The sequence below is a fragment of the Microcaecilia unicolor genome, chromosome 6 (assembly GCF_901765095.1).
Source record: "Microcaecilia unicolor chromosome 6, aMicUni1.1, whole genome shotgun sequence".
NCBI lineage: Eukaryota > Metazoa > Chordata > Amphibia > Gymnophiona > Siphonopidae > Microcaecilia > Microcaecilia unicolor.
The window spans coordinates 62083213-62110752 of NC_044036.1; the positions used below are offsets into that span (position 1 = coordinate 62083213).

At 38.7% G+C, this 27540-nt stretch overlaps 1 protein-coding gene across 1 annotated transcript in view; it reads right to left on the reverse strand.

Moving 5' to 3' along the window:
- Nucleotides 1-27540, reverse strand: part of LOC115472439 (retinal guanylyl cyclase 2-like) — a 140396-nt gene that overhangs the window by 110281 nt on the left and 2575 nt on the right. Inside the window, exons 2-6 of the mRNA XM_030206728.1 lie at nt 17508-17590; nt 14213-14303; nt 10422-10557; nt 4148-4283; nt 326-424 (exon numbers count right to left, since the gene is read on the reverse strand). Coding sequence (XP_030062588.1) covers nt 326-424; nt 4148-4283; nt 10422-10557; nt 14213-14303; nt 17508-17590 — 545 coding nt within the window. The remainder of the gene's footprint in view (nt 1-325; nt 425-4147; nt 4284-10421; nt 10558-14212; nt 14304-17507; nt 17591-27540) is intronic.

Below are 27540 nucleotides of genomic sequence, written 5' to 3' on the forward strand. Positions count from 1 at the left end.
TTCAATTAAATGATTTGACTATACACCGTATTGGCCTTGAAGAAGCCAACCAGATGATCAATGTGGAATAATGAATTAGACGAGTAATATCTGGGGATAATCAGGTTAATACCACGTTTTTTTTTTCTGTTTACTGTTCGATTGATCTCCTTGTCTTGTTTCACTCTCCCTGTTTGGTGGTCTAAGGAAGAGAATAGAGTTACCTGACTGAAATAGTTCCTACATATTACTTTCTCTGTATTTCCAGCAAGTTGTTTTGTCGCTTGTAAAAATTTGAATGGTTATAAAAAAAAAAAAGCTGCACAGGCAATATTTGAAAATGTACCTTACTGCTCCAGTATTTGTGAGTCATTTTTCCAGCCTGGGATACAGTGTGGGTAACAATTTTACCATCATCAGGAACCCAAGGTCCACAGATAGTCTGCTGTTTCTACATTGGAACATAAACATTATTTAAAATATTGATTACATTTTTCCTTGTTCATTATGTTTCAAGTTTTACTCCTATGTCAATAAAGGATAAGAACATTTTCCTTTATTATCCTCCTATTTATTTATAAAATCTTATTTACTGCCAATTTAACCAAATCATCCAAGAAGGATAACAGCTTTCTTGAAAAGTCAGCAATCCAGGGGAACTTATCAGATTTAGAAACATGATGGCAGATAAGGGCCAAATGACCCATCCAGTCTGCCCATCTTCAGTAACCACTAACTACTTCTTTTTTTAAGGGATCCCACGTGCCTGTCCACGCTTTCTTAAACTCTGACATAGTCCCTGTCTCCACGACCTCCACCGGGAGGCCATTCCATGTATTCACCACCCTTTACATGAAAGATTCCTCCTAAGCCTATTTTCTCTTAACTTCATCCTATGCCCTCTCATTCCAGAGTTTTCCTTCATTTGAAAAAGGCTCACCTCCTGCACATTAACGCCATGGAGGTATTTAAATGTCTCTATCATATCCCCTCTCTCCCACCTTTCTTCCAGTGTATACATGTTGAGGTTCATAAGCCTGTCCCTATATGTTTTATTTGACTTGCTGATCACAGTGGTAATAAAACCTTTAGACAGTAATTCAATTAAATGCAGAACTAGATTTTGGAGTCCATTTGCCTTTAGTCATTGATTCTGTCTTTTACTCTTCATATTCTACTGCTCATAGCCCTCATTGTTGGATATAATTATCGGTAAACTTTGACTTTAATATGCACAAGAGATTTATTGCATGTTCTGTGACTTAATCTTTACACAAAGACATAGAACATGATAGTAGCAAATGATCATATGGCCTGTCCAGTTTGCTCATCCTCAACAACTGCTCAACTGCATAATTTATTCTTTCTTTCAGTGATTTTCTGGGCTTACTCCATGTTTTCTCTAGTTTACAGGGCAACAATCTATTATCCATTATCCTCTGACTGCCACAGCTGAATAATGACCATATATTTGTATATATGTACTCCAAACATGGACTTGATCTATTCTCATTTTGGGTGAGTGAGGAAAGAGAGGGGTGGGGGGCAAGAGAGAGAGAGAAAGCAAGATATAATTCACATATATCTATTATTTAGATTTTGCTCACACCTTTTTCAGTAATAGCTCAAGGTGAGTTACATTCAGGAACTCTGGATATTTCTCTCTCCCAGGAGGGCTCACAATCTAAGTTTGTACCTGAGGCAATGGAGGGTTAAGTGACTTGCCGAAGATCACAAGGAGCTACAGTGGGATTTGAACTGGCTGCCTCTGGATTGCAAGACTGGTGCTGTAACCACTAGGCCACTCCTCCAACACGAGAAGGACCTTGATGTAAATCTTTCCCCCCAGAAGATAAGACGTATGGTCCTTGGATATGTTCTCTAAATGCAGATACCTGAAGAGTTGGCTTAATAAACATGGGTGGAGTTGTCATATTTGGAGCAAACAATAAAATAAAGCTCAGACTACTTAAGAAGCCTAAGCCATACTAAGGCACGTGTTCCATTTAACCCCTAGATTCTGGATTCTTAAATATTTCCTTGGCCATTTAAGAACTCAGAGATACAATAGAAAGAGCTTGATTTTGCCTAGAAATCCACAGTACCTCTGTTTTGGAAGGACTCACTTTCAGCTTAACCAGTTTGATACTGCCTATAAACTCTGACTGAAAATAGACAACCTTATAGTTCTGATCTCTGTCAAAGTAGTCAACAAAGCTGTTTTTGTGCATAAAGAGGAGCAGGACTTGGGTGTGATCATATGTGATGATCTTAAAGTGGCCAAATAGGTTGAAAAGGCAATGGCAAAAGCTAGAAGGATGCTTGGGTGCATAAGGAGAGGAATGGCCAGTAGGAAAAAGGAGGTGATGATGCCCCTGTATAAGACTCTGGCGAGACCTCATTTAGAATACTGTGTACATTTCTGGAGACCACACCTTCAAAAAGATATAAACAGGATGGAGTTGGTCCAGATGGTGGCTACTAAATTGGTCAGAGGTTTTCATCATAAGGCGCATGGGGACAGACTTAAAGATCTCAATATGCATACTTTTGGAAGAAAGGTGCACTGGGTCATATCCTTCATGGAAGGGTTAAACCAAACCTCAAGATAACGGGTGCCCATTTTATAGTATGCTTAGTAACTTCATCTTGATATCCTGAAGAATTTAATGTGAATACTTCTGTTTTATTTCAATTTACTTTATATCCTGGCATTCGAGAAAAGTTGGCTATGGTTTCCAATAAAATGGGGCTAGAATTAGTCATAGTATAAACTAAGATATCATTTAAATAGATAATGTATGTTCACCAGTAAGTAAAGAAAAGCCCCCCTGATACCTTCTTCTGTTTTAATGGCCATAGCCAAGGGCTCCATGACTAGACTGGATATGAGAAAGTATAGGGACAACCTTGCTGAGCACCTTGCATTAAATTAAAACTCTTGTAAAGGTGGCCTTTCACAGCTAATTTAGGGGTCCTTTTACAAAGGCACCCTAGTGTTTTTAGCATGCGCTAATGATTAGGAATATATGGGTGTCTCTAGCATTTAGCGCACACTTATTTTTAGCACGTGCTAAACATGCTAGTGCACCTTTGTAGGACCCCCATTAGCTTTCAAGGCAGTATACAAACTTTTCACCATATCAATGAAGCTGCCCCCAAAGTTGCATCACTCTAATGCAAGAAAATATAGTCCCACTCAGCCTTATCAAAGGCCTTCTCTGTGTTTAAGGTGATGGCCACCATAGGAGAGTCAACAACTTGAAAAACATGGAGGATATCTCAAAGGATGCAAAAATTGTCCATTGGGCATCTGTTAAACATAAACTGGTTTGATTAGTGTGGATTGAGTAAAAACTGGCTGTAAGAAAAGAGCTAAAATCTTTGCATAAACTTTAGCATCATCACTAGCACAGGGTCCCGTTTTATGCAATGAGACCCTGTGCTAAAATTACCCAACTTGTGGTAAAATAACTTGACTTAACAGTAGCCCATGTTGAAAACCTTCCCACCTTAATTACTCACCTCTCCAAATCCAAGCTTAAGCTAGTTATAATTATATATGATGTAGTTTATTCCTGGCTGAAGAAGGCTTACATACTAAGCTGATACTTAAGGCAATGAAGAATGAAGCAATTTGAACAAGAGACAAAGTGCAGCAGAGGGGGAAAAGCAGGATTTGAACCCTGGCTTCCCAGCTCACTGGTATAACCCCTAGACTACTTCTGCTCTCTATGTTTGGAGATTGAGATATGACCACCAAATGCATTTTGTTGTCATCAAATGCATTTTACTTAGCACATGGTCATGCAGAACTCATACCAGAGCAGATTCGTTTAAACTTATGTTTGAAAGCTTATAAAGCTGAGACACAGTGAGCACCAATATGTGTGCCTGTCAAATACCAATCACATTAAAGCCCCAGTGAAGCATCAATGAATATCTTGTCTTTTCTTAGCATTAATGTGCATTACTTTCTACAGGTTAATAGGTACAGAACCATGCTAGATCTTGTCAGCCTTCATTTAATAGTAATTATGTTCAGCCTACTAGCTGAAACCAGTGAATCAACATAGCCTCAGGGCAGCTCCTACTGCTGCTATTCATGCCAGACTCATGATACAGTATCCCTACCCACAAAAAAAATCTTCTGGCAAGCCACTGTAACACTCACCATGAATTCTAAGGGGCAAGAATGAATATTTGCATGATAGACACAGCAGTTATCTTCAGTAGCATCTTTCCCCTCCAAAGGACAGTCTGCCTCTTCACAAAATGCCTTTGCTTTACTAGCATTGCTAATAAATAAATAAAAAAGTGTTATTTTTTCTATTAAAGTCGAAATTAAGTTGGTATTAACATTAATTAGCCTGTATAGTCAAGTTCCATTAATGCAAAATTTGATACGATTGTGTTCAAATGAACTATCCTATCCCTTGTCATAATATCCCATCTGGACTGCTACAATGTTCTCTACAGTGGTCTTCCTCTCACCTCTTTAAAGTGCTTACAATTTACTTAGTCCACCTGCTTCCTCTCTCTTGCAAGCTCAGCATTGGCTCCATATCACAGACTGCTTTAGGTGTATGGTTCTTATGTTGCTGCACTAGATGCTCTTCACTGGTACACCTCTTTATCTGGTGACCTTTTTGGTCCGTTACGATCCTAGTCATTCTCTTTACTCCTCTTAGGTTGCGTTCCTTTCTCTTCCCCTCATCTCCCCCCACTGACAGCTTTTATAGACCACTACTTGCTAATTGGAATTATAATATTTCTGGTCATCTACAAACAATGTATGAATTAACTCTAGATTGTTGTCATCTTTAGGAGTAAGGCTAAATCCATAGCCCAATGAGCTAATAAGAAAGGATTAAGCACCAAACCAAACTAGTGATAGGGAGGTTTCCTCGAGATATGTCTGTCTGGATTTTGATGTTAGTATAGACAAACTGTCCATCTGTGTATTGCAGGCAGAATGTGATATGCCGCGCTTATATAGTGAACTTGATGTACTCGATCAATCCAGGGTTTATTTTGTACATTTCAAGGCAAGTTATTATCCAGGAAAACAGAATGCTTTCAAATGTTATCCTGTAGTTAATTCATGTTATTCTGGTATTTCTGCTTTTCTTAGCATTGGCCATGATGGCTTTTTTCATAACTGGTCCTTGGGTTCCATCGGCTCCCTTCTTATTGCTCTATGTGATGAGATGTATAGGAAGTTGCATGTTTCCCTTAAAAACACCCTTTCACAGAGATACCTAGGCTTAAGGAACCAGTTCGGCAGTACAAAGCAGGGAGGACGTAGCTTAGTCAGGTCAGAGCAGGGAAGGTGTAGTTCAGGCAGTCAAATAAAACTCATGTGCACGATATAGCCTTGGAGACCCAGGGAAGAGAGAAGTAGTCTACAGTGTAAGCTATCAGAAACTAGGCTAAGGTAGGCAAAACTTTATCTTGGAATCTTGTGAGAATCCTGTTTCTTGAGGCCTGGTTGGAGCCAGGCCAGGGTTTGTGTAACACTGCAGTTAGGCTGTATAAACTGTGGCTTTGGGGCCTATTAGCGATAGGCCTGTATAAGGACTAACTGAATCCCAAGAGAATTTATTTCTGATTTACTGTACCTGTGAAGTAGCAGGCTTCAGCATATTTGTGTTAATAAAGAGTCTTGTTTTACTTTTGTACCTTTTGTCTGGCTGTATCTGTGCAGGTCCACGTGTAGTCCTAGCTCATGCTATCACACTCTTCTCTTCTATTGCTATGATATTAATAGAATTAATATGATCATATATTCTATCAGCATACATTGCAGTGAACAGTTGTTTAGTTGTTAAGATATGGTGTCTTTCATATCTAAATTGTAGTTCTTTCCTGTTTCTTTTAATTATGTTTTATTTATTCTAAATCACCAAGACCTGCTAGTTAGCTTTAGCGTTAGAGCACATTTTTAAATAAGCTCAACTAAACATAGACAGTAGGTAGACAAGTTATAGGTCTGTAATTTTGGGGAACATTATTTGGATCTCCCATTAGAAGACCAGATCTGCCTATTATTAGCTATTGTGGTGTTCAGTCTGGTTGCCTGCCCAATTGATTTTTGCAGTCTACCGGGTCTTGGTGGAGTGATGATAGTTGCTTGAGCCAAAAGTTGGTCACCCCCAGCTGGGCCATGATGTTTCCAATTTGGGGCTCTTTTAACCTATTTTCCAACTCTTCTGTTGTTACTTCAGGTTATTCCATAACTTTTAACGTTAGCCTTTTCCAGATTTCCTTGTATGCAGGGTAGCTATTGTGCTTCTCAATTGTACTCTACAGGGTCCTCATATAAGTTTCTCCAGAATATTTCTGTAGTATTTCACTGTAACTATGCTCTTTCCCAGTTCCCTGTAGAACTGTTTTGGGTTCTGTCTAAACAGTTTATGTTGATATCTCTGTTTTCTTCATTTCTCTGCAATTTTGTGTTTCAGCTGCTAATTTAATGTACGTATACTTGTGAAGTCTTTCTCTGTTAATGCAGCATGTTTCAGTTTGATGTTTTAGATTTTTCTCATTTTCTTTGTTGATCTTGATCCTTTTAGATACCCATGTATTGAGGACAGTGCTGCTCACAATAATTTTATTTTTCCTTCAATGTATTTTTTTTTCACTAAGGAGGAGCTGTTACGTAAGTACATAAGTATTGCCATACTGGGACAGACCAAAGGTCCATCAAGCCCAGCATCCTGTTTCCAACAGTAGCCAATCCAGGTCACAAATACCTGGCAAGATCCCCCCAAAAAGTACAAACATTTTATGTTGCTTATCCCCAAGTCCAATTTTAAAAGTTCTATGGACTTTTCCTTTAGGAAGCTGTCCAAACCTTTTTTAACTCTGCTAAGCTAACCACCTTTACCACATTTTCTGGCAACGAATTCCAGAGTTGAATTACACGTTGAGTGAAGAAACATTTTCTCTGATTCATTTTAAATTTACTACATTGTAGCTTCATTGCATGCCCCCTAGCCTAGTATTTTTGGAAAGCGTAAACAGACGCTTCACGTCTACCCGTTCCACTCCACTCATTATTTTATAGACCTCTATCATATCTCTCCTCAGCTGTCTTTTCTCCAAGCTGAAGAGCCCCAGCTGCTTTAGCCTTTCCTCATAGGGAAGTCATCCCATCCCCTTTATCATTTTCATCGCCCTTCTCTGCACCTTTTCTGATTCCATTATATCTTTTTTGAGATGCGGTGACCAGAATTAAACACAATATTCGAGGTGCGGTTGCACCATGGAGCGATACAAAGGCATTATAACATCCTCATTTTTGTTTTCCATTCCTTTCCTAATACCTAACATTCTATTTGCTTTCTTAGCCGCCGCAGCACACTGAGCAGAAGGTTTCAACGTATCATCAACGACGACACCTAGATCCTTTTCTTGGTCAGTGGCTCTTTCTCTTTTTAATCTGCCCCTATATCTTTGTTGATAGAATTCTCCAGGTAATAATTTTCACTGAACCATAATATGTTTGATTTATTTCTGTGATATTAGTAGATTGTTCCTTTATACAGGTTATGGTCTTATTCATCTTACATACCATACTCTTTACTCTAGGTATTAAATTCAACTTGGATAATCTTTCCCCTTCTTGGAACTCAGTATATATATCTACTTCCAAATAGGCTAAGAGTTCAATCATTAATTGCTCCAGTTCTGGGTCTTTCTTCTTCTTTCTCTTCAGTTGATATCTTATTTGTCTTTCATTTATGTCACTCCCTTGCAATTCTGGATCTCTTCTCTCTATTTTAATTTAATTTGACATTTATAGTCCGCTTGGTTGTTAAGTTCTAAGCAGAGTACAATGAACTGTAGATTGACATTTTTTTTAAATTATTTAAATTTTTCAATACATCACCACTTAAAGTGAATATGCAATCAGCATTATTTAACATTAGGAAACAAAAATAATAAGTATATATCTTTACAGCCCGTTTGTCCACAAGTTAAAGAAATTTGATTCCAAGATTAAGGAAATTCAAAAAAAAAAGAAAGAAAAAAGGATATAAAAATTAACAATCAATAGATGCTTCCTCTGGTTCAGACCCCAGCCTGCTAATTAGGGAAGGTTTATTATATTCACATCAACTCTTGCATCAATAAACTCTTTCAACTGTTTTGGGTCTACAAACTGAAAATGTTTACCCTCAAGCATCACATTACAAAAACAAGGAAATCGCAAAACAAAATTTGCTCCCAATGCCACCACCCTGGGGCGAAGTTCCAAAAAGGCCCTTCGTCTCATCTGTGTAGGCTCAAAGATACGGACCTTTGAGCCCAAAAACAGATTTTCTAAGTGTCTCAACGAAAGCCGTAGTACGGCATTCCTATCAGGCTCCAGCGCAAAAGTGAGAAGCAGAGTTAACCTCTGAGTAACTATTTCTAATGAGCTTTCTAGGAAAGAAGTAAGATTTAATCCTTCCCCTATTACGGGGGGGGGGGGGGTGTTTCCTACCACCACTCTAGTACTCCCGATGTAATAAGCCCGTGTAATGGGAGGGAGTGAGTCCTTGTCCATTCCTAGGATGTCCACCAAATATTTTTTAACCATCTCCAAGGGAAAAATTAACGGTGATTTGGGAAAATTGAGAAACCTAAGGTTAAGTCTTTTAGTCTGATTTTCCAGGTGTAGATTGACATTTAACCATCAGTTAAATTCTTGTACATTGAATGTTTTTAAATGATCAAAAGGGAGCTTAAATGATGATAGCAAAAAAATATATTTAATCTTAAGTCTCAGGCAAATGTCATGAATATAGTCAGGAAGAAAATCTTAAGTATAGCAGTAATGAAACATTTTGGTTCTTAGGACCTAAATCATGGTGATTCCATGGTCGACGTGCAAGATATTTCAAATCTGTGCTACACTAATAGTTGTAGATATATCGGTAGTAGTGCAGCATTTTTAAGCCTTAGGGTCTAGAGCAAGTAGTTACATAGTCAATGAGCTAAGTATTTTGGGATTTGTTCTTATATTGGACCTGATAGCTATAGAAATTGTATGACCAGGGCTATTAATGTTCTAGGCCTTCTAAGCATAGTTGTGCCACTTAGTTCTACATTTAAGTTAATTTCTATTATAATTGCATGGTTAAGAGTTTGGCGGTCATTGTTGAGATGGAGTGGACTATTAGGGGTTTTGCCTTGGTATGGTGAATGTTCAGTGTGGTAAATGATCATAATAGGTCTATTAGGTGCTGTAGTTGTCTTTATTCTGTGCTGTTAGACTTCAAGGAGGTACTTGCAGGTCCAAAATATTTCTGGAAAAGCCATGTTTTGATGGATCTGTGAAATTTCATGTAGTCTGGTAGTACTCTAATTATTTGTGATAATAAGTTCCATAGTTCAGACCCTTTACCTCTCAATGTAAAGTTTAAAGTTTTCTTCTGTCAGCATTCTCTCTGGGCGGGTGGAGCTAATTCCTTCAGTGATCCTAGGGATCTTCTTGGTTGATGTAGATGAAATAATTTTTGTAGGTAGGATGGTGTGACACCATAAAGGCTTTTGAAGGTCATGGTGAGGAGTTTAAATTAAATTCTTGCTATAAATGTCATTACATCATCCTTCCCTGTTAATACTCCATTCTCACTGAGCCTTCTCCTCTCTTACCAACCTTTGTTTTTTTGCTGCTTTGCACATCCCTTAGTTCCCTCTCTGCATCAGCTTTTCTACTTGCACTCCTTTCTGGATCCCCTGCTGAGATTTGGTATAGAAGTATGAAGGAGCATATAGGAACATGCCTGCCCCACTTAAACATACTCTCTCACCTTAAGAGGCCAAAGCCTGGGAACTGTAACCAGAAGGGCATGTTTCAGCCAGGAGAAATAAAAGCTTAGTGTGGGGAAAGGCAGAGAGGTCAAGAGCAGGAAGAAGCAGACCTCCAGCATACTTTCATTTGACATACCTTTGAGGGACCTGAGCTAGGAAAAGCTTTTACCTTGCAAACTCTTTACACCATGACACTTCTGTGGTCTGGTACCAGACCCTTTTGTTTGTTTGCTATTGTACTCCAAACTGCTTTAAGTATACTCCTGTGTTATCAGCCTTTGACAAGAGCAGGTTTCTGTATGTGTTCCTATTGACTACACAATTAAAGATTTTTGTTTACTCTTGTTTTTGAAGGGTTCTCACCCTGCACATGCTCAGGTTATCATAAAACATTATAAAACGTGAACACCATGTAAAGGTAGTCAGCAAGACCTGAGGACAGAACTTTATTCTGTCTCCCTCAGAAATGTACAACAATCTACCAGCCACTGCTACTAAATTTTATGCTGTACTCCCTTTTCACCACATTTTTAGCAATGTCAGGACTTCTTTGTTCAAGTATGTTTGAATAGTAATATTTAAAATTGAATAAATAATAAATATGAAATTCAGTTATAGATGACCAAATACAAAGGTTTTACCCATGAGGAAGGATGCTTCGTCTGACAGCATTCTCATAGAAATAATCTGATACAGTCAGTGAGTATGTGACATTAAACTCTTGTCCACTGGTGACCTTTTCAGGAGGCCGGAGAACCCATGCCATTTCAAGACCTAAAGAACAGATAATGTATGAAGTATCATTTCAAATTATTTTTAAATGTTTTCAGATTAACCTGATGATATGGTGCTACTAATATTATCATATGCACTTGACTATAAACTGAGATTTTTGGGCCCTAAGAAAGCTCAAAAATTTGGGTCTCAGTTTATAGTTGAGTAGTAATGTCTCCTCCCCCTCCCCCTGTGCATGTTGACCAGCGTTTCTCATACTGGTAAGCCTGGACGCTGACCATCAACACTGACACTGAAGCAGGCTCTGAACTGCACTATGTATAAAAGTCATAACAAAGGTTTTTAATGCCTATGATTGAAATGGGGAACTACATTTGAGTACTCCATAATATTCTGAAGCTTTTCCCTTTGTTTTTTGACTTATATTGATTTACCTGCCTTAATTCTAACATCTAAGGAAGTTGTCAAAAGTAAAATGAAGTTGTTCAATTTACTATTGACAACTTCCTTAGATGGTTTTGATGTGGTAATAATTTTGTTTGTTGTATATCCATATTGTACACTAATCCAAGTTCTAGGTTTAAAATTAAGGATTCTTTATCTAAGGGTATACGTCTAGTTAGAGGCACTAGAAAGGTTTGTCCTCTCTCCCTTTACTTTCAATATGGCATTGAAACCCTTATTAATTGCTATTAGGAATTCAGAACACGTACAAGGCCTTAAACTTCATACATCACTTTAAAACATTAGCATATGCTGATCTTTTAATTTTTCTCACTCACCCCAAGACCTCTATTCCGGCCTTATTGGATTTAGTTTCTCAATTCTCTTTATTTGTGGCATATCGTATTAATTGGGACAAATGGCAATGCCACTGAATGATGTCACAACTCAATCAGACATTGGATCAGTTAACTTTAAATGGTCATCTTCTCAATTAAAATATTTGGGTACTTTTTTTCATAAGGATAGAGACCAGTTGATGAAGTTAAATATGACTTGTATTCTTTCTCCTCTTGATAAATATCTGAACCAATGGTCACACCTAACTTTATCTTGGTGGGGAGTACTGAGGCAATTAAAATGTCCATAATCCCTGCGATAAACTACTATTTATGTTACCTAAATTAGTGCCCCACTGTTTTGCCTTAAATGTGCTTCATTCTGATTTCAGTAAACATCATTGGAAGTCTCTAGGTACTTTTTATGGTTTAATTCTGAAATATAGATTAACAAACAGTTTCTTTGCCTAACTGGCAAAGGAAAGGTATATGGTTTATACATCAGCTCACTAATGGTGTTTTACTACCTTTTGCACAACTTATGTTAAAGTTTGATTTACCCAGTTCAGAGTTTTATCACTGGTTACAACTTAGACACTGTCTTCTTGCTGTTAAGTGACCCCTGACAGAGTGCCCTGATCAATCTAGCTTAAACAATAATTGCAGGCTAGACTCTGTTAAGGGGCATATTACTTCCCTCTTTTAGAAAGAAATGAGCTCTAAAGTTTATACCAGTGTTTCCCAAATTGTGCACTGCAGCACCCTGGTTCGCTGCAACAAATTCACAGGGGTGCCGTGCAAGGATCATCTTCATGTCCTCTGTGTGCCTCCAGCACAGACATTATGTCTACCGACCAGATACAATATCCAGGGGGGTGTGCTGTCTGCCTGGTGCCAAGATTTGAGATGTAGCAAAAGATTGCCTAGACTCATCAAGCCTACTGAGCACTATCCTATGCTGTTTATCCATGTTGACACAAATGATACTGCTTGGTATTCTACTGAACATATCAAATGTGACTTCATGGCTCTAGGTCATAGGGTAAAGCACTTAGGTGTACAGGCGGTGTTCTCATCAATCCTTCCTGTTGAAGGTAAAGGCCGAATGAAGGAAGCTCACATCCTGGAGCTAAATGTGTGGCTACGTGGATGGTGCCAACGTGAGTGCTTTGGTTTCCTAGACCATGGAATGATTTTCCAAGAGCTACTGAGTGGTGATGGTGTTCATCTTTCAAGGACACTGTGAGGAGTGCTGGAGGTCAAAATTATTGCTGGACATACTTATATTAATATTTTTTAATCTGGCATGGTAATTTTTTTTTAACAGTCCCATCATCCACTTTAGAGCCACTCTAGTCTGGCAGGTTAATTTGAGCTTTTTATACCGGGCATCCTGGTACCTGTAGGCCTTAACCTCCCAAATGCCTGCATCCCTTATGCACTATCCATTCTGCTCTAAGACGGGTAAGGTGGCATATTAAGGACTGCCCAACCTAAGACACGAGGCTCGGACTCATAATGAGATTTAAACATCTCACTACTGTGGAGATATGAATTAGCAGGAACAATATAACTGGAGGTATGAGAACAGGAATAGTCTGTTACTACAGTGACAGATCAGGTACCCAGGTTTGCTTCCATCTTGCCTCCATGGAAATAAAAAAAGAAGTGGTGGAGATGTCAGGAGTGCTGGAGGTCAAAATTATTGCTGGACATACTTATATTAATATGAAACCAGCTTGACATAATATTAAACCAGCTTCTGACCTCTGAGAACTTCCCCCTCCCCTTCAGGAATCAGAGGATGGCAAAATGGAACAAATGGTGTTGAGCTGCCTGCTAGCCCTGTGTTTAATTACTCTTGATCAGCATACCTATTGTTCCATCTGGGAGCAGAGCTCTCCTTGAGAACAAAGGAGGCCAGACATAGAGGCTCCATAGCTTGGGACTTCAAAAAGGACAACCTGTGAAATTGGTCACCTCTCCGGACTTCAGAGAAGTTTGGCTGGGAAGGAAGATAAGTTATTTGATCTCTTTGTTCTGGAGGTTTAAAAGCAGAGCACATGCTCAAGGCACTGCTCTCTGTCCAGGGCACGTCTCTGTGTCCAGGGCACTACGTCTCTCTCTTTCTTTCCCTCTGCCCACCACCATCTTGAGCCCCAGAGCACAGAGCTCTGGGGGCTGACAGCTTCCTTTCTCTCTGCACACCTATATACCTCTTGCAGCACAGCCCCAAGGCTTCTCTCTTCCTCTGAACAAACACCCTATCCTTTCTTTCTCTTACTCTAAACACACACAAAATTGGCTTTCGATTATACCGATTTGGGCGACCCTGTGAGAAGGACGCCCATCTTCCGATTTGTGTCGAAAGATGGGCATTCTTCTTTTTCGAAAATGAGCCTGTTAGTCATCTAGAAGCAAAGAGATCTTGGATTCTCTACAGCAAGAAATGTTTCAGCAGTGAGTAACGGAACTGACGCGGGAATGTTTCTGATGTTACGGTGGGAGATCATTTGCTGAAGAATATGGAATAAGTTACAGTGCAAGATTTATATGCATAATTATCAAAAATTTTAAAAATGATAACATTAATAAAATTGAAAATTTGGAGGTTTTTTGACCAATGATAAGATTGGAATCTGCGATGTGCTGGCATAGAGATTATACTTGTTGCCGAGCCGAGACATCTGAGGTCTTTTTCCTTCACTTTCATTTGCATTTAAATCTGAATTTAAGGTTGATAACTCATTATTATTCACAGTGAGAGATACGAGAATCAAGTTAATCTTTCAGCTTTGTTGTTACAAGTGACTTTTGCTGAAATAGTGTCTGGAGAATTATGACAAAGAGCGCATATATATAATAATTGAACATGTCTGAAGCAGTCAAGAAGGTTAACAAAAGATACTGACCCCCACAATCAATCATGTTTTGTTCATTTGGTTGCTCTACTGGCCAGCAGTCATATTCAGTGTTGTCCAGATCATGCCAACAAGAAACGTTCTGTAAATAAATAGACAAAGCTGTCAATTCTATAAATTAATACAATATTTAGCCCCCCCATGACATTTGATTAGAGCCAATTCTATAACTGCATCTGCACTCCACAATTCTGTTACAAAATACAAGAGTACGTTGGCATTAGTTCGCCTAAAGCTAAGTGCCAACAGTTACGCGAAGTCAATGGCAGTTGTAACTGTTAGCACTTAGGTGTGCCCTGATGTGCATGTAAATAGTATTCTAGAAGTTATGTACATACTTCAGAGACATGCCTATGACCTACCCACTCTCTAGCCACATGTGCAACCCCCTCAATCTTATGCACTAAGGGATCCTTTTACTAAGCAGCGCTATGTCTAACATGTGGATAGCGCATGACAAATCAGCACTACCACAGGCGCCATTTTCCATGGTAGAAAAATTATTTTCTACCTTGGGGAGGCGGTCCTGATGGTAATCCGCAGCACAGCCACATTGGCACCCATTGCCCGATTACCACACGAGTAGCACGTGAGCCCAAAGGTGGTAAATAAATCCTAATAAATCGATAAATAATAAATAGGTCAATGGGTGGTGGTAAGATCTCAGGCAGTAAATAGCCATGCGCTACTTTTAAACAAAACGTCCAAAGTTGGATTTAGATGTCATAACGAAAATACCCCTCTTTGTCTTTTTTTTTTATAGTTTTGAATTTTAATTTATACACCATGCTGAACCTATGCTGGGGAAACAGCAGTCTTTAAAAATTATATTGATATTGAAGTATCAGGCCAGGAGAAATGCTATGGCAAAATAAGACTATTACTCTTCACTGTAACAACACTGTTCAAGCAAGAAGGTAAACATTTAACAGCCAAGGAATGAATTACACTGGACACATTTTAAAGTGCTGTGTTACTTATTCCAACATAACCAGAGAAGCAGAACTACAAACACCACAATGCAATGGGATGGGAATATACAAAAGAGGACTGGTCAAAGCCTTATTCTGGTAACCGAGCAATATCTTTCTCTGAATCACACAAGTTAATATTTCAAGGAGTTTAACTTAGTGCCATTTGGTCGACATTCTGAGACAGAATGAATGAAGTATGAAACTGAGTGCAATATGGATCATATATTTTCTAGTATTTTTTCCTCAGATACAGTAGAAGTGGATTCCTCACTCTTTCCTACAACATTCCTCCATCTGGGGCATTATTTAATAACAGGGCACCTATACATTCCTAGAGCATCAATGGATCCAAACACACAGAAAGAGTTGAAGAATCAGGGCAAGTGACCAGAATTTAGTTCTATCATTAAGCTTGGACAGGCATTTCAACAAGCAATCCACCTATAAAGGAATGGAACCAACAGAATATGCCAAACAGGAAAAAAAAAAGCTTTTTTAAATAAGCAGATTAGCAAACACAGTGGCGTTCCTAGGGGGGCTGACACCCAGGGCGGATCGCCGATGCGCCCCGCCCCCCGGGTGCAGCGCCCCCCCCCGGATGCAGCGCAACCGCCCCCAGTGAAAGGACCCCCGTGAAAGAACCCCCCCTGGGTGCACGCCGCTGGGGGGGTGCCACGCGCGCCTGTCCTCCTTTCGTTCCATGCTTCTTCTCTGCCCTGGAACAGGTTCCTGTTCCGAGGCAGAGAAGAAGCATGGAACGAACGGAGGACAGGCACACACGGCACCCCCCCAGCGGCGTGCACCCGGGGCGGACCGCCCCCCCCCCCCCTAGGAACGCCACTGAGCAAACAAGTTAAAACAAATGGCAAATGCAGAGTGGGAAATATAAAGTGTTACTCCAGGAACCGTACGTGAATTAAGCCCAGATACATGAATGGTTAAAGAGAGGAGAGCTGAAACCCATGGATGAGAGATTGATACTTGCAGCCCAAGGCAGTGGGTTACAGAAGAGATGGTTCACAGCAAGCATAGAAAATACTGTTACAACCAACATTTGTAGATTCTGTAAGAAAGAGCTGGAAACGGTTACTCATCTCGTAGCTAACTTTATTTGATATACCACAAATTCATTTAAAAAAAATCTAAGCAGTTTACAATAAAAATCAAGGGGAAAGAAGGGAGACAAAGAGAGGAGAAAAACAGACATAAAATATAAACAAGAGAGAACAGCACAAAGGGAAAAAAGAAAAAAAAGGAGGCAGTATATTAGTTCAATAATATAAAATAGTAATTGCCAAGACACACAAAAAATAGTTAACTTAAACATATAAGGGACACACATAAGGCAAGGTGAGACCTGAGTATCACATATACAAAGACATAGCTGCTGAAACCAGCCACAGTCTGCAATAAAGCGTAGGGTATAGTCACGAGTTAATCCTGGGGGAAGGCCCAAGCGAACTAGAAAGTTTTAAGGGTGGATACAAATTTATTTAATTATTTCTCTGAGAGAATGTATAATGGAAGACTATTCCAAACTACTGAGGCAATAACCGAAAAACAAGAGTCACAAGTGGAATCCAAACAAATCTGCATTCAGGATTGGAACAACCCAGAGTTGTTTTTACGAATAGCATGTAAGGAATTACAGAGTTATAGAGAAAAAGGAGATAGTTCTGAGTAATAGACCCAGTTTGTGGTATACAATCAAGAGTCAGTGCTCCTTAGACAGGAAGGGGAGGGATACCCTGTCAATCTTCTTACCACCAAAAAGCAGCTTGACAGTGGTATTTTGAACCAGTTGTAATATGTGAAGTCGTGATTGTGGCACACCCTGGAACAATGAGCTGCACTAATCCAAATGTGTAATAACTAGGAATTGCAGCAGGGGATATAAGGCTTTATTATTGATGAATGAACGGATTGCCCTTAACTGACAGAGTAAAGAAAGATTTCTTCACTAGGTTTAGAGGTGTGGTAGCTGTGTTAATCCACTTTTAAAAGTAATCAATAGAAATCAAACAAAATAAAACATGGAAAAGAAAATAAGATGATACCTTTTTATTGGACATAACTTAATACATTTCTTGATTAGCTTTCAAAGGTTGCCCTTCTTCGTCAGATCGGAATTGATTTCCGATCTGACGAAGAAGGGCAACCTTCGAAAGCTCATCAAGAAATGTAAGTTATGTCCAATAAAAAAGGTATCATCTTATTTTCTTTTCCATGTTTTATTTGTTTGATTTCTATTGATTACCTTCACTAGGTTTGAAATGTGGCAAGTGAAAAAAAAAGTTACTGTCAAAAGTTACCCCTAAGATTTTCAAAATGTCCCTTGACTGAATGGGACTCCCATGGACAGAAGGCACAGTAGTTAAAGGTGGAAAGTAAGAATCTGAGAAGAGCATATGTTTATATTTGAGAGGGTTAAGTTTTAGTACATTATCAGCCAGTCAGTCAGTGATCCTGTTAAGCCTAGTAGAGACAGAGATAAAAGAAAGACAGGTAGAGTTTACAGCATGAAGTAACTGAATGTCATATGCTTAAATAAAAAAAGATAAAATCTAATGAATGTATGAGGAGGGCCAAGGGGGCAAGATAAATATTAAAAAGGATTGGTCCAAGTGTCGATCCCTGAGGTACCCCACAATACCGCCTATAATATTTACAAACTGTGTTTAAAACATGTTTTACACATGGACAGCGCTTTATAAATTTGCCCACAAAATGTTTCTCTTTTTGGCTGCCCCCCACCATGCTATTTAAGCAATCTGCTCTGGAAAGAAGTTTGGCTGCAGATGTCAGAATGAAGGGTTCAAAAACACAATTTTGTGGGTAGCCAAAATGTTTTCTTGAAATGGACATTTTTACTTTAGAGAATTTTACTTACCAAGGATAAAAGAACCAAGGTGATAAATCTGAGGTATAACATTTGGAGATAAGAGAGATGAGAGAAAGACATAAGAATAGATGACTCCAGGATCTAATCCACTCTTTCTCTACTGCATACAGGTATCCAATACTTTCTTCCCCGTGAAGTGATTCACTCTGTACTCAGGTAACAAAACTGGTGCTCTCTTGCTGGCTCCAAGCTCTGTTCTCTACTCGCTGCTTCCTTCCCAGCACTAGGAGGTGTTTCAACTGTGGAAAAAAAATAAGCTGAACCCCAGAGGGTCCACAGAAGTCCATGTAAGCAATTACAGATGCTATGATATACTGCGTGGCTCATTTTCAAAGCACTTAGACTTACAAAGTTCCATAGGTTACTATGAGGCTCATTTTCAAAAGAAAAAAAAACATTAAAATGTGGCATAAAGCAGCATTTGGACGTTTTTCTCGCAAAAACATCCAAATCAGTATTTTCAAAACCTATTTTTCAGGCTTTTTCTATGCTGTTCTTCTGTAGTGCATCCACATCTCAAGGGGACGTGTTGGGGACATGTTAAGGACGGGATTTGGGCATTCCTACAACTTGGAACATTTTTCAGCCATAATGGAACAAAACAAAACTGCCCAGGCCTGAAGCCAAGACATTTTGAGGTAGACCTATTTTTAAAATGAATAAGGCACAAAAAGGTGCCCTAATTAACCAGATGACCACTGTCGGGAATTAGGGGTGATCCCCCCATCCTCCTCCCAGTGGTCACTGACCCCCTCCCAATCCCAAAAAATGTGAATAAAAATATAACTTACCAGTCTCTTTGACAGCCTCAGGTGTTAAAGTAAAGTCTATTAAAGCAGCACGCAGTAGTTTAGTGGCTGTTGCAGTGCCCTATGGAGTGGGTGACTCAGGTTCCTATCTCCCTCTACCGGTCACACTTGTGGTGGAAAGTGTGACCGCTTCCAAAATCACCAAAAACCTACTGTATCCGCATATAGATGCCCCCTTCACCCATAAGGGCTATTGTAGTGGTGCACAATGGGGGGGGGGGGGGAGGGAGTGGGTTTTGAGGGCTCAGGGAACAAGATATGGGAGCAAAGGTGAGATGTGTACCTGGAAGCATTTTCATGAAGTGCACAGAAGTGCCCTCTATGGTGCCCAATTGCTCTCCTGGGATGTCTGGGGGACCAGTCTACTAAAAATGCTGGCTCCTCCTACATCTCAATGGTATGAATCTCTATGTTTGCACTTATTCAAGGTTTTTTTAAAAAAATTTTAAATGGACCAAAAAATAAAACATCCAAAGCACAAAACCTTGCTTGAAACAGTATTTAAAAAAAAAAATACACATTTTTCTTTTTAGAAAATGACCACCTTTCCTATTCGGATTTTGGACGTTTTGCGCAAAACGTCCAAAATCGGACTTAGACATCATATCAAAAATGCCCTTCCACATAACTTTGTAAGTCTAAGTGCTTTGAAAATATGCCATGATATACTGGGTTGTGAGCTAATGCTACAGAGGTTTTCCATATATTGCACACAATGCATGCACTATTTCATACTGCTGTATGAGTGTGAAGTATGCAGTGTGTATTATATATATACCCATATATTTTACATACTGTATTATCATATATACACACACAGTATATCATAGCAGCTATGATTTGAGTGTTTTGAACTGGTCTATATACTATATATGTGTAAAGATCTACAGTGTGTATATAGTATTAATATGATTTAATGATACATATGTATATGTTAATAGATTTATTGCCTGTACATATATATTGCATTGCTTTACATATGTATGTGCTTTATGATGGCCATGTTAATGTATGCCTTATGTGTGTGCTGCAATGCATGCCATATCATTCTAGGGGTGTCTATGGAAAGGATGTTCGCAGTATATGAAATTTGTGAGACGTTATACCTGAGAGGTCTCTTCTACAGCCTTTTTGAGGAGCAGTGTTCTAGTTCTCAGCCTCTGGCATCAGGAGAACCTCAGTCGGCCAAGGCTGAAAAGTGATGAATGAACCAAAGGACACCAATTTCTTTCTGTTTTTAGACTTGCCGTCTCCTATTCTGCTGTTTTATCTCTTCAGATCTTTTATTTCCATTAACTAAGCTCCACCTCAGCTAAAGGTTTTTTTGTTAGGAATAATCTTTAAAGCAGGTCATCTTTTAAATCGCACTAATTAAGAGAGATAAGTGCTGGACTCTGAGGTTTGCGTGATGTTTTTGCAATCAGGGAATAATTAGAGAGCATTATCAGGAACTTCAGGGCTGCTGGGATTTATCTATTTATGCATTAGCTGGGCAACAAAAGGTATTTCATTTCATTTACAAGATAATGGTTAGATATTTGTCTTTCTGTTTTCAGATTATGTTTGAACTATTTAAGACTTATTAAAGCAGTATAACCCAAAAAATAGGGCTCCCTGCCCATTTTACTACCAGTATCTTATTCTTTCTATAGGGTGCATAGATTCTCTTTGGATTTACTTTCTAAACCAATTCAGCCATTTGCAGTACTATGCTTAAATTTCCCTGATTATTCACTTGCTTGTTTCTTGATTTGAATGCATCTTATTGAACTTATTCTTAGACCTGGTGGTTAGAGCAAAGGGCTGAAAACCAAGGTTCAAATCCCACTTCTGCCACTTTCTTTGGACAAATGCACCAAAGGTCGTTTTACAGCACACAACCTAACTTGTGTGACAAATATGTGCATACGTTCCACCAGTTTTCTGAGGGAACATATGCACATACCCTTGGATTCTATATATGGCGCTGAAATATATATAGAATCCAGGGGTATTCTTGAAATAAGTGGAAAAATATATGTTTTCCTTTAAAAAAAATTTTGTTTTAGAAAAAACGTGGATCGATGATGATTTGCACTCTGCTGTTATACGAAAATTCTTTAAGCAGCACAGATGCAGTGAATTCTGATGATCCCTCTTAAAAATATTGATATTATTATAAGAAGACATTTTGGAGCATGACCAAACAGTTAATGGATATAATTTTGCTTTAATGCTCACTCTGCTGATATAGGATATTGAGAGAATTAGATGCTTGGGACTGATTGTGTTTCATGAGTTGAGAGCCAGCATTTGCACCAGGTTTCAGCTGGCATAAATACCCATGCTGAACTTTAAGCATGAGAATTGGCTCTAAGTGCTATTCTATCAAGTGATCTCATCTTGGAACACCCTTTATAGAATTAGCATTCATTTTTGAAACAACTGCAAGGATGGAAGAATATGTATCAAGACACTCCAAAATGCTGAAAACGTGGTTTTAATAAGCAAGTTCCAGACACGTAGGCTCTACACAGTCTGTGTTTCAGCTAAATGAGCCTTCATCAGGAGTCAACTGCTGATTCTTGACCAGATGTATAAAAAGTCATTAAAATTGTCTATGAAAAAACATTAACAGGTATATCACTGTTTGTTTCTAATCATTCTCTTTTGGTAAGTGCACCAGTGGCCCTTCATCTCACATGAATGTTAACTTCAGCAGGCAGAGTTATTATTATTATTATTATTTATGACATTTATATACTGCATTAGCCTGAGTAGAACTCAGGTTCAATGTGGCTTACATAACAATTAGAAAAGCATGAACATGTTCAAAATATATTAACAGAGATTAAAATAAATCATATAATGTTAGACCAGTAAACCTTGAGTTAGGAACAGATGTAATTAAATACTTAGGGCCCCTTTTACAAAGAGGTGGTAAGCCCAACGCAGGTTTACCATGCGCTAAAAAGGAAGTACCGCCAGGCTACTGCAGCAGCCTGGCAGTACTTCCCACCCTAAGCATGCCATCATATCTGGTGCTACAAAAATATATTTATTGTTGTAGTGCCAGTGTGTACCCGGTGATAATCGGGCAGTGCCATGTGCTGCCCAGTTATCGCCGGGTTAGCACTGGAGCCCTTACTGCCACCTCAATGGTGCGCAGCAAGTGCTTCTTTTGCCGCATGGCCATTTAAAAAAAAAAAAGAAAGACCTGCTTTTTACCAGTTGAGGTAAAAGGGGGCTTCGGCGCACATCAAAAACACATACTGACACCAGCACAGGCTCCCTTTTGCCACAGCTTGGTAAAAGGGGTCCTTAGTGATTTAAACTAGATAATTGAAATATGGAGAAAAAAAGTAAAGGGCTAAGATTAACTGGGATAGACATGAGTTTATTTGAGAAGAGTGATTATTTCTTTAAAGTCTAGACTGAAGAAGTAAGTTTTCAATAGACTTCAGAATAACAAATAATCATTGGTGCATTTGATGGTTTTAGGTAAGGCGTTTCAAATTTTAGTGCCTTGATATGAAAAGTTATCAGTACGGATTGCTTTATAGGTTACTTTCTTACAATTCAGGAATGTAGAATAAGATATACTCTAGATGATTTAGAAGAATTGCATGAGGGTAATTCAATGAGGTTGTTCATATATATTGGGGCAGAACCATACACAATTTTGTGAATGAAGGTACATAGCTTGTATGATATTCTTTTATTGGCAGCCAATTCAAATCATACAGAAGAGGGGTTGCTTTGGTGAAGCATGGTAGCCTGAATATGAGATGTGTGGCAGTGTTTTGAGTTTTTTTGAGATCCCCTTTAGGTCCTGTGTAAGTAGAGTTGCAGTAATCAAATTTTATTAGGACTAGGGATTGAACTAGGGTATGGAAGACTGATTTTGTGAAGAATGGTCTTAGTCTCCTCAGTTTCCATAATGAATTAAAGATACTTGAGACCACTTTGGAAATTTGGTTATCTAGAGTGAGGAATTGGTCAATTGTACTCCTAAGATTTTCATAGTTGAATCAAGGGGATATGTAATATTCTCAATAGTAAATGATTTAAATTTATAGTGTGATGAGGATTAGTAACTATAAAGAATTTAGTTTTATCGGTGTTTAGTTTTAATTTGAAATTGGATGCCCAAGATTCCATTAGAGAGATACCTAATCTGATAATATGAGTAATTTCATTTATTTCTTTAGTGAATGGAATATAGATGGTAACATTGTCTGCATAAATGTTAAATAGGATGGGGGACAATGGAGAGCCCTGGGGCACACCACAAACAGGGGACCATGCTGATGAAATTATACCCGATTGTTCCACTTGGTATGATCTAGATCTTAGGAAGCCTGTGAACCATTTTAGCACAGCTCCACAAATTTAGTAATGGTCAAGGATGCTTAGAAGGATATTATGATCAACAGTGTCAAAGACACTGGACATATCAAATTGGAATATTAATATTTTATTACCAAAGCTAAGTTCTCATCTAAATTTAGCTAGGAGGGTGGTGAGAACAGTTTCAGTACTGTGAGAAGGTCTAAAACCGGATTGTGAGCTATGTAAAATGAAGTGAAGTCGGAGATAATCTACTAGTTGGTGCATGACTAACCCCTTCATTACCTTTACCAATAATGGGATTGAAGTCACTGGTCTGTAGTTAGAGACTGCATTTAGGCTGGTTTAGGTATTCTTTGGTATGGGAGTCAAAATAATGTTGCCATTTTGAGGAGGGAATAGGCCCTCAGATAGCATAACCCCTTCATTACCTTTACTGATAATGGGATTGAAGCTACTGGTCTGTAGGTAGAGACTACATTTAGGCTGGTTTGGGTATTCTTCAGTATGGGAGTGTAAATAATGTTGCCATTTTGAAGGGGGAATAGGCCCTGAGATAGCATTAAAGTTACGTTTGACTGCAAATAGTTTATGAGTAAATTAGGGTTTGATTTGAAAAGGCAACTAGGGCAGTTATCAAGTAGGCATTGTAATTTAGCGTAATTGTGAAGAATGTATTGACTTGATCAGTTGTAAGTGGGTGAAAGGCTGACCAGATTCTGTCTGCTTGGGAGCATTGTGGTGAAGGATCATAAAGATTAAGAAAATGATCTATTGATATTAGGAAGTTATTTAGTTCTTGTCTGATTTTAGTTAGTTTCTGCTCGAAATATGACACCAATTGATCCGCTGTTGGAGTGGGTTCATTTGTAGTTGTTACAGGTTGAGTACTCAACAGTTTATTTACCAGTGTGTAAAGGTTTTGTGGATTAACTATTTTTTTTGCATATTAGTTTTAAATAATAAGTGGTTTTTCCTTTGATAATCATGCTCATATGATTTAAGGAGTTTTTTCCAATTAGTCCATTGTTTATTGGATTTGTTTTTGATCCAAATTCTTTCTTGTCTTCTACATTTACGTTTTATTTGTAGGTCTTCATTAAACCATGGTGATAACTTCTTTTTTGGTTGGGATTTGTTTGTAATTGGTGCAAGTTCATCTAGAACAGTTTTGCAAGTGTTGTTCCATTGTTGGATGAAATTAGTAGAAAGATTGGAGTAAATAAGTTACCAAGTTGTTCATTTGACCAAAATTTTGAGGGACCAATTTTACCTCTGGTTTTGAAGGTATGTGATGTGTTAGTAGGTTTAGATGAATGGGTGGATTCTTTCCAGTTTAGCTGAAAGAAAGGCTGCTATGATCTGACCAAGATATCAGGGACCACTTTGGTTCAGAAATGTGAAAGTTAATAGGTTTCTAATAAATCTAGCTGATGTCCTTTGATCTGGAAGGGCATTCCATTGAAGAGTGAGAATTGCCAGGCATTAAAGAAATCAAGGAATTGTTTAGCATGTAGATTAGTAGGATTTTTAAGATGTAAGTTGATATCTCCAATCAAAATGATATTGTCATCAATGACACATATGTTAGATATAAATTCAGTTAGTTCGGCCTCGGCCAGGTTCCAGCTATTGAGAGGTCGATATAGTACTAGGAGGCAGATAGATTTGGATAGGGAATCATATTTTATAGAGCAGTCAACAATTTCTAGGTTAGGAGATTGCAATTCAGTCATAGTTTTTACCTGAAGGAATGATTTATAAATAACACATAAGCCACATCCTCTCTTTTTGGCTCTGAGGAAATGAAGAATGGAGTATCCAGGTGGACATATGTCTAGGATTGCTGGATCATCTTTTGCATGTAGCCAAGTTTCAGAGTTAAGGGCTAGACCAAATTGAGCTTCAGTTATCCAATCTTTGATGATTTCATTTTTGTTGACATCCGAGTGAGCACTAGTATAACCTATGGGTAGGGGCAGGTAGGAATGCATGTCAGTAACTGACAATGGGACTTTGATGAGTATGTGTTTGTTGTATTTATTTTATTTATTAGGATTTATTTACTGCCTTTTTGAAAGAATTCGCTCAAGGCGGTGTACAATAAGAATAAATCAATCCAAACATAAGCAATAGACAATTACAGCAGTAAAAATATTCACATAACAATACGAAGTATGGCATACTATACTACTTACAATACCAACACTATGTAATAGAACATTTTAATAGACAGCGTAGGGTATAAGCAAAGATGGAACATATAAATAGGTAAGAGGAGTTAGAAAATAAGGCGACTAATTTAAAGAAAGTTGAACTTGAGGTCAGAGACATGATTATATGTTACCTTACCTGGGGTAGGAGTGGATAAACATGTACTGCTGCAGTATGTGCAGCCCGTGTCACTCCTTGTATATGTGTGTGTGAGACTAACAGGTTACTTACTTCTTCCATCAAAGGCCTGGTTGAGGAGCCAAGCTTTCACCTGCTTCCTGAAGTAGAGATAGTCTTGTGTTAAGCAGAGCCTTTCAAGGAGAGCATTCCAGAGTGTGAGGGCTACTCCAGAGAAGGTTTGCTTATGGGTATCACATCGTATAATGTCCTTTGGAGAGGGTGTGGTTAGGGATTCCCCTTGGGAGGACCATAGTGTCTTTGGAGGTGTGTAGTGGATCATCCTGTTCTTTAAGTACGCGGGGCCATTTCCTTTAAGGGTCTTGAAGTTCAGACACAGAGTTTTAAATTTAGCCCTATATTGTACTGGTAGTCACTTAAATTTTGCAAAAATGGTGTGATGTGGTCACGTCACTTGCAACCTTCTATGAGTCTTGCTGTAGCATTCTGTATCAATTGGAGCTGGTGCAGACCCTTTGTAGTAAGACCATTGTAGAGTGCATTACAGTAATCCAGTCTTAATGTAGCCTAGTGGTTAGTGCAGTGGACTTTGATCCTAGGGAACTGAGTTCAATTCCCTCTGCAGCTCCTTGTGACTCTGGGCAAATCACTTAACCCTCCATTGCCCCTGGTACAAAATAAGTACCTGAATATATGTAAAACGCTTTGAATGTAGTTGCAAAAAAAAAAAAAAAACCTCAGAAAGGCGGTATATCAAGTCCCATTTCCCTTCTCGATGTAAGGAGAGAGGCGGCATAGTTGTTGTAAGCAGTAGAAGCAGCTCTTGAAGGTTGCTTGAATTTGGGGATCAAAGTGTTGAATTGATCTGTATTCCAAGGTTCCTGACTTATGATTTGAGGGAGAATTTGTACTTCCCAAAAGAGATTTTGATGTCAGGTACATGACCAGAGTATTAGGGACCCAGAGAAGCTCAGTTTTATTTGGGTTCAGGCAAAGTTTGTTGTGCTTAACCCATTAGACAGGTAATTAGTTTATTCAAGGCTGTAGGTAAGACAGGATCAATGTTGTGAAGTAAGTATGAGACATTGTGTTTTTTCTGCATAAGTTTTAGTTGAAATGCATCCGCCCAAGAATGCATGATTTGGAAGCTTTGGTTTATATCATTGGTGATTTCAGTTAGATCATGTTTGAATGGGATGTAGATCGTGACGTCATATGCGTATGGATTGAGGTTTTGATTGGATAGTAACTTGGCTAAAGGTGTCATCATTAGGTTGAAAAGGGTTGGCGAGAGGGGAGATCCTCGGGGAACTCCACATTCAGGTATTCAAGGGGCTGATGTAATCAAGTTAGCTACCACTTGGTATGATCTTGTGGTCAGGAATCCTCTAAACCAGCTAAGAACGTTACCTCCAATTCCAAAGTATTCTAGGATGTTTAGTAATATTCCATGGTTAACCATGTCAAAGGCACTGGACATGTCAAATTGTAAGAGAAGTATGTTGCTGCCAGTTCGATTGTGTGTTTAAATTTAGTCAGTAAAGTGATTAGTACTGTTTCGGTGCTATGGTTAGACAAGAATCCTGATTGAGAATCGTGAAGAATCGAGAATTTATTTAGGTAGTGAGCTGCTTCGTCACCATGCCTTTCATTAGTTTGGTTATCAGCGGGATAGATGCTACTGGGCGATAGTTGGTTAAGTCACTTGTACTTTTCTTTGCGTCTTTAGGTATAGGGGTAAGTAGAATATTTCCTTTATCCTTTGGGAAGAGACCATTTTGTAGCATATAGTTCAGGTGCGTCATGAGGTCTGTTTTGAGTTGCTGGGGGGCGAATTTTATAAGGTTATTAGGGCATGTGTATATTAGGTATATTAAAAGCAAGAAGCCGGCAAAAGAATCAGAACCTCTAGATGACCAAGGGGTAAAAGGGGCAATCAGGGAAGACAAAGCC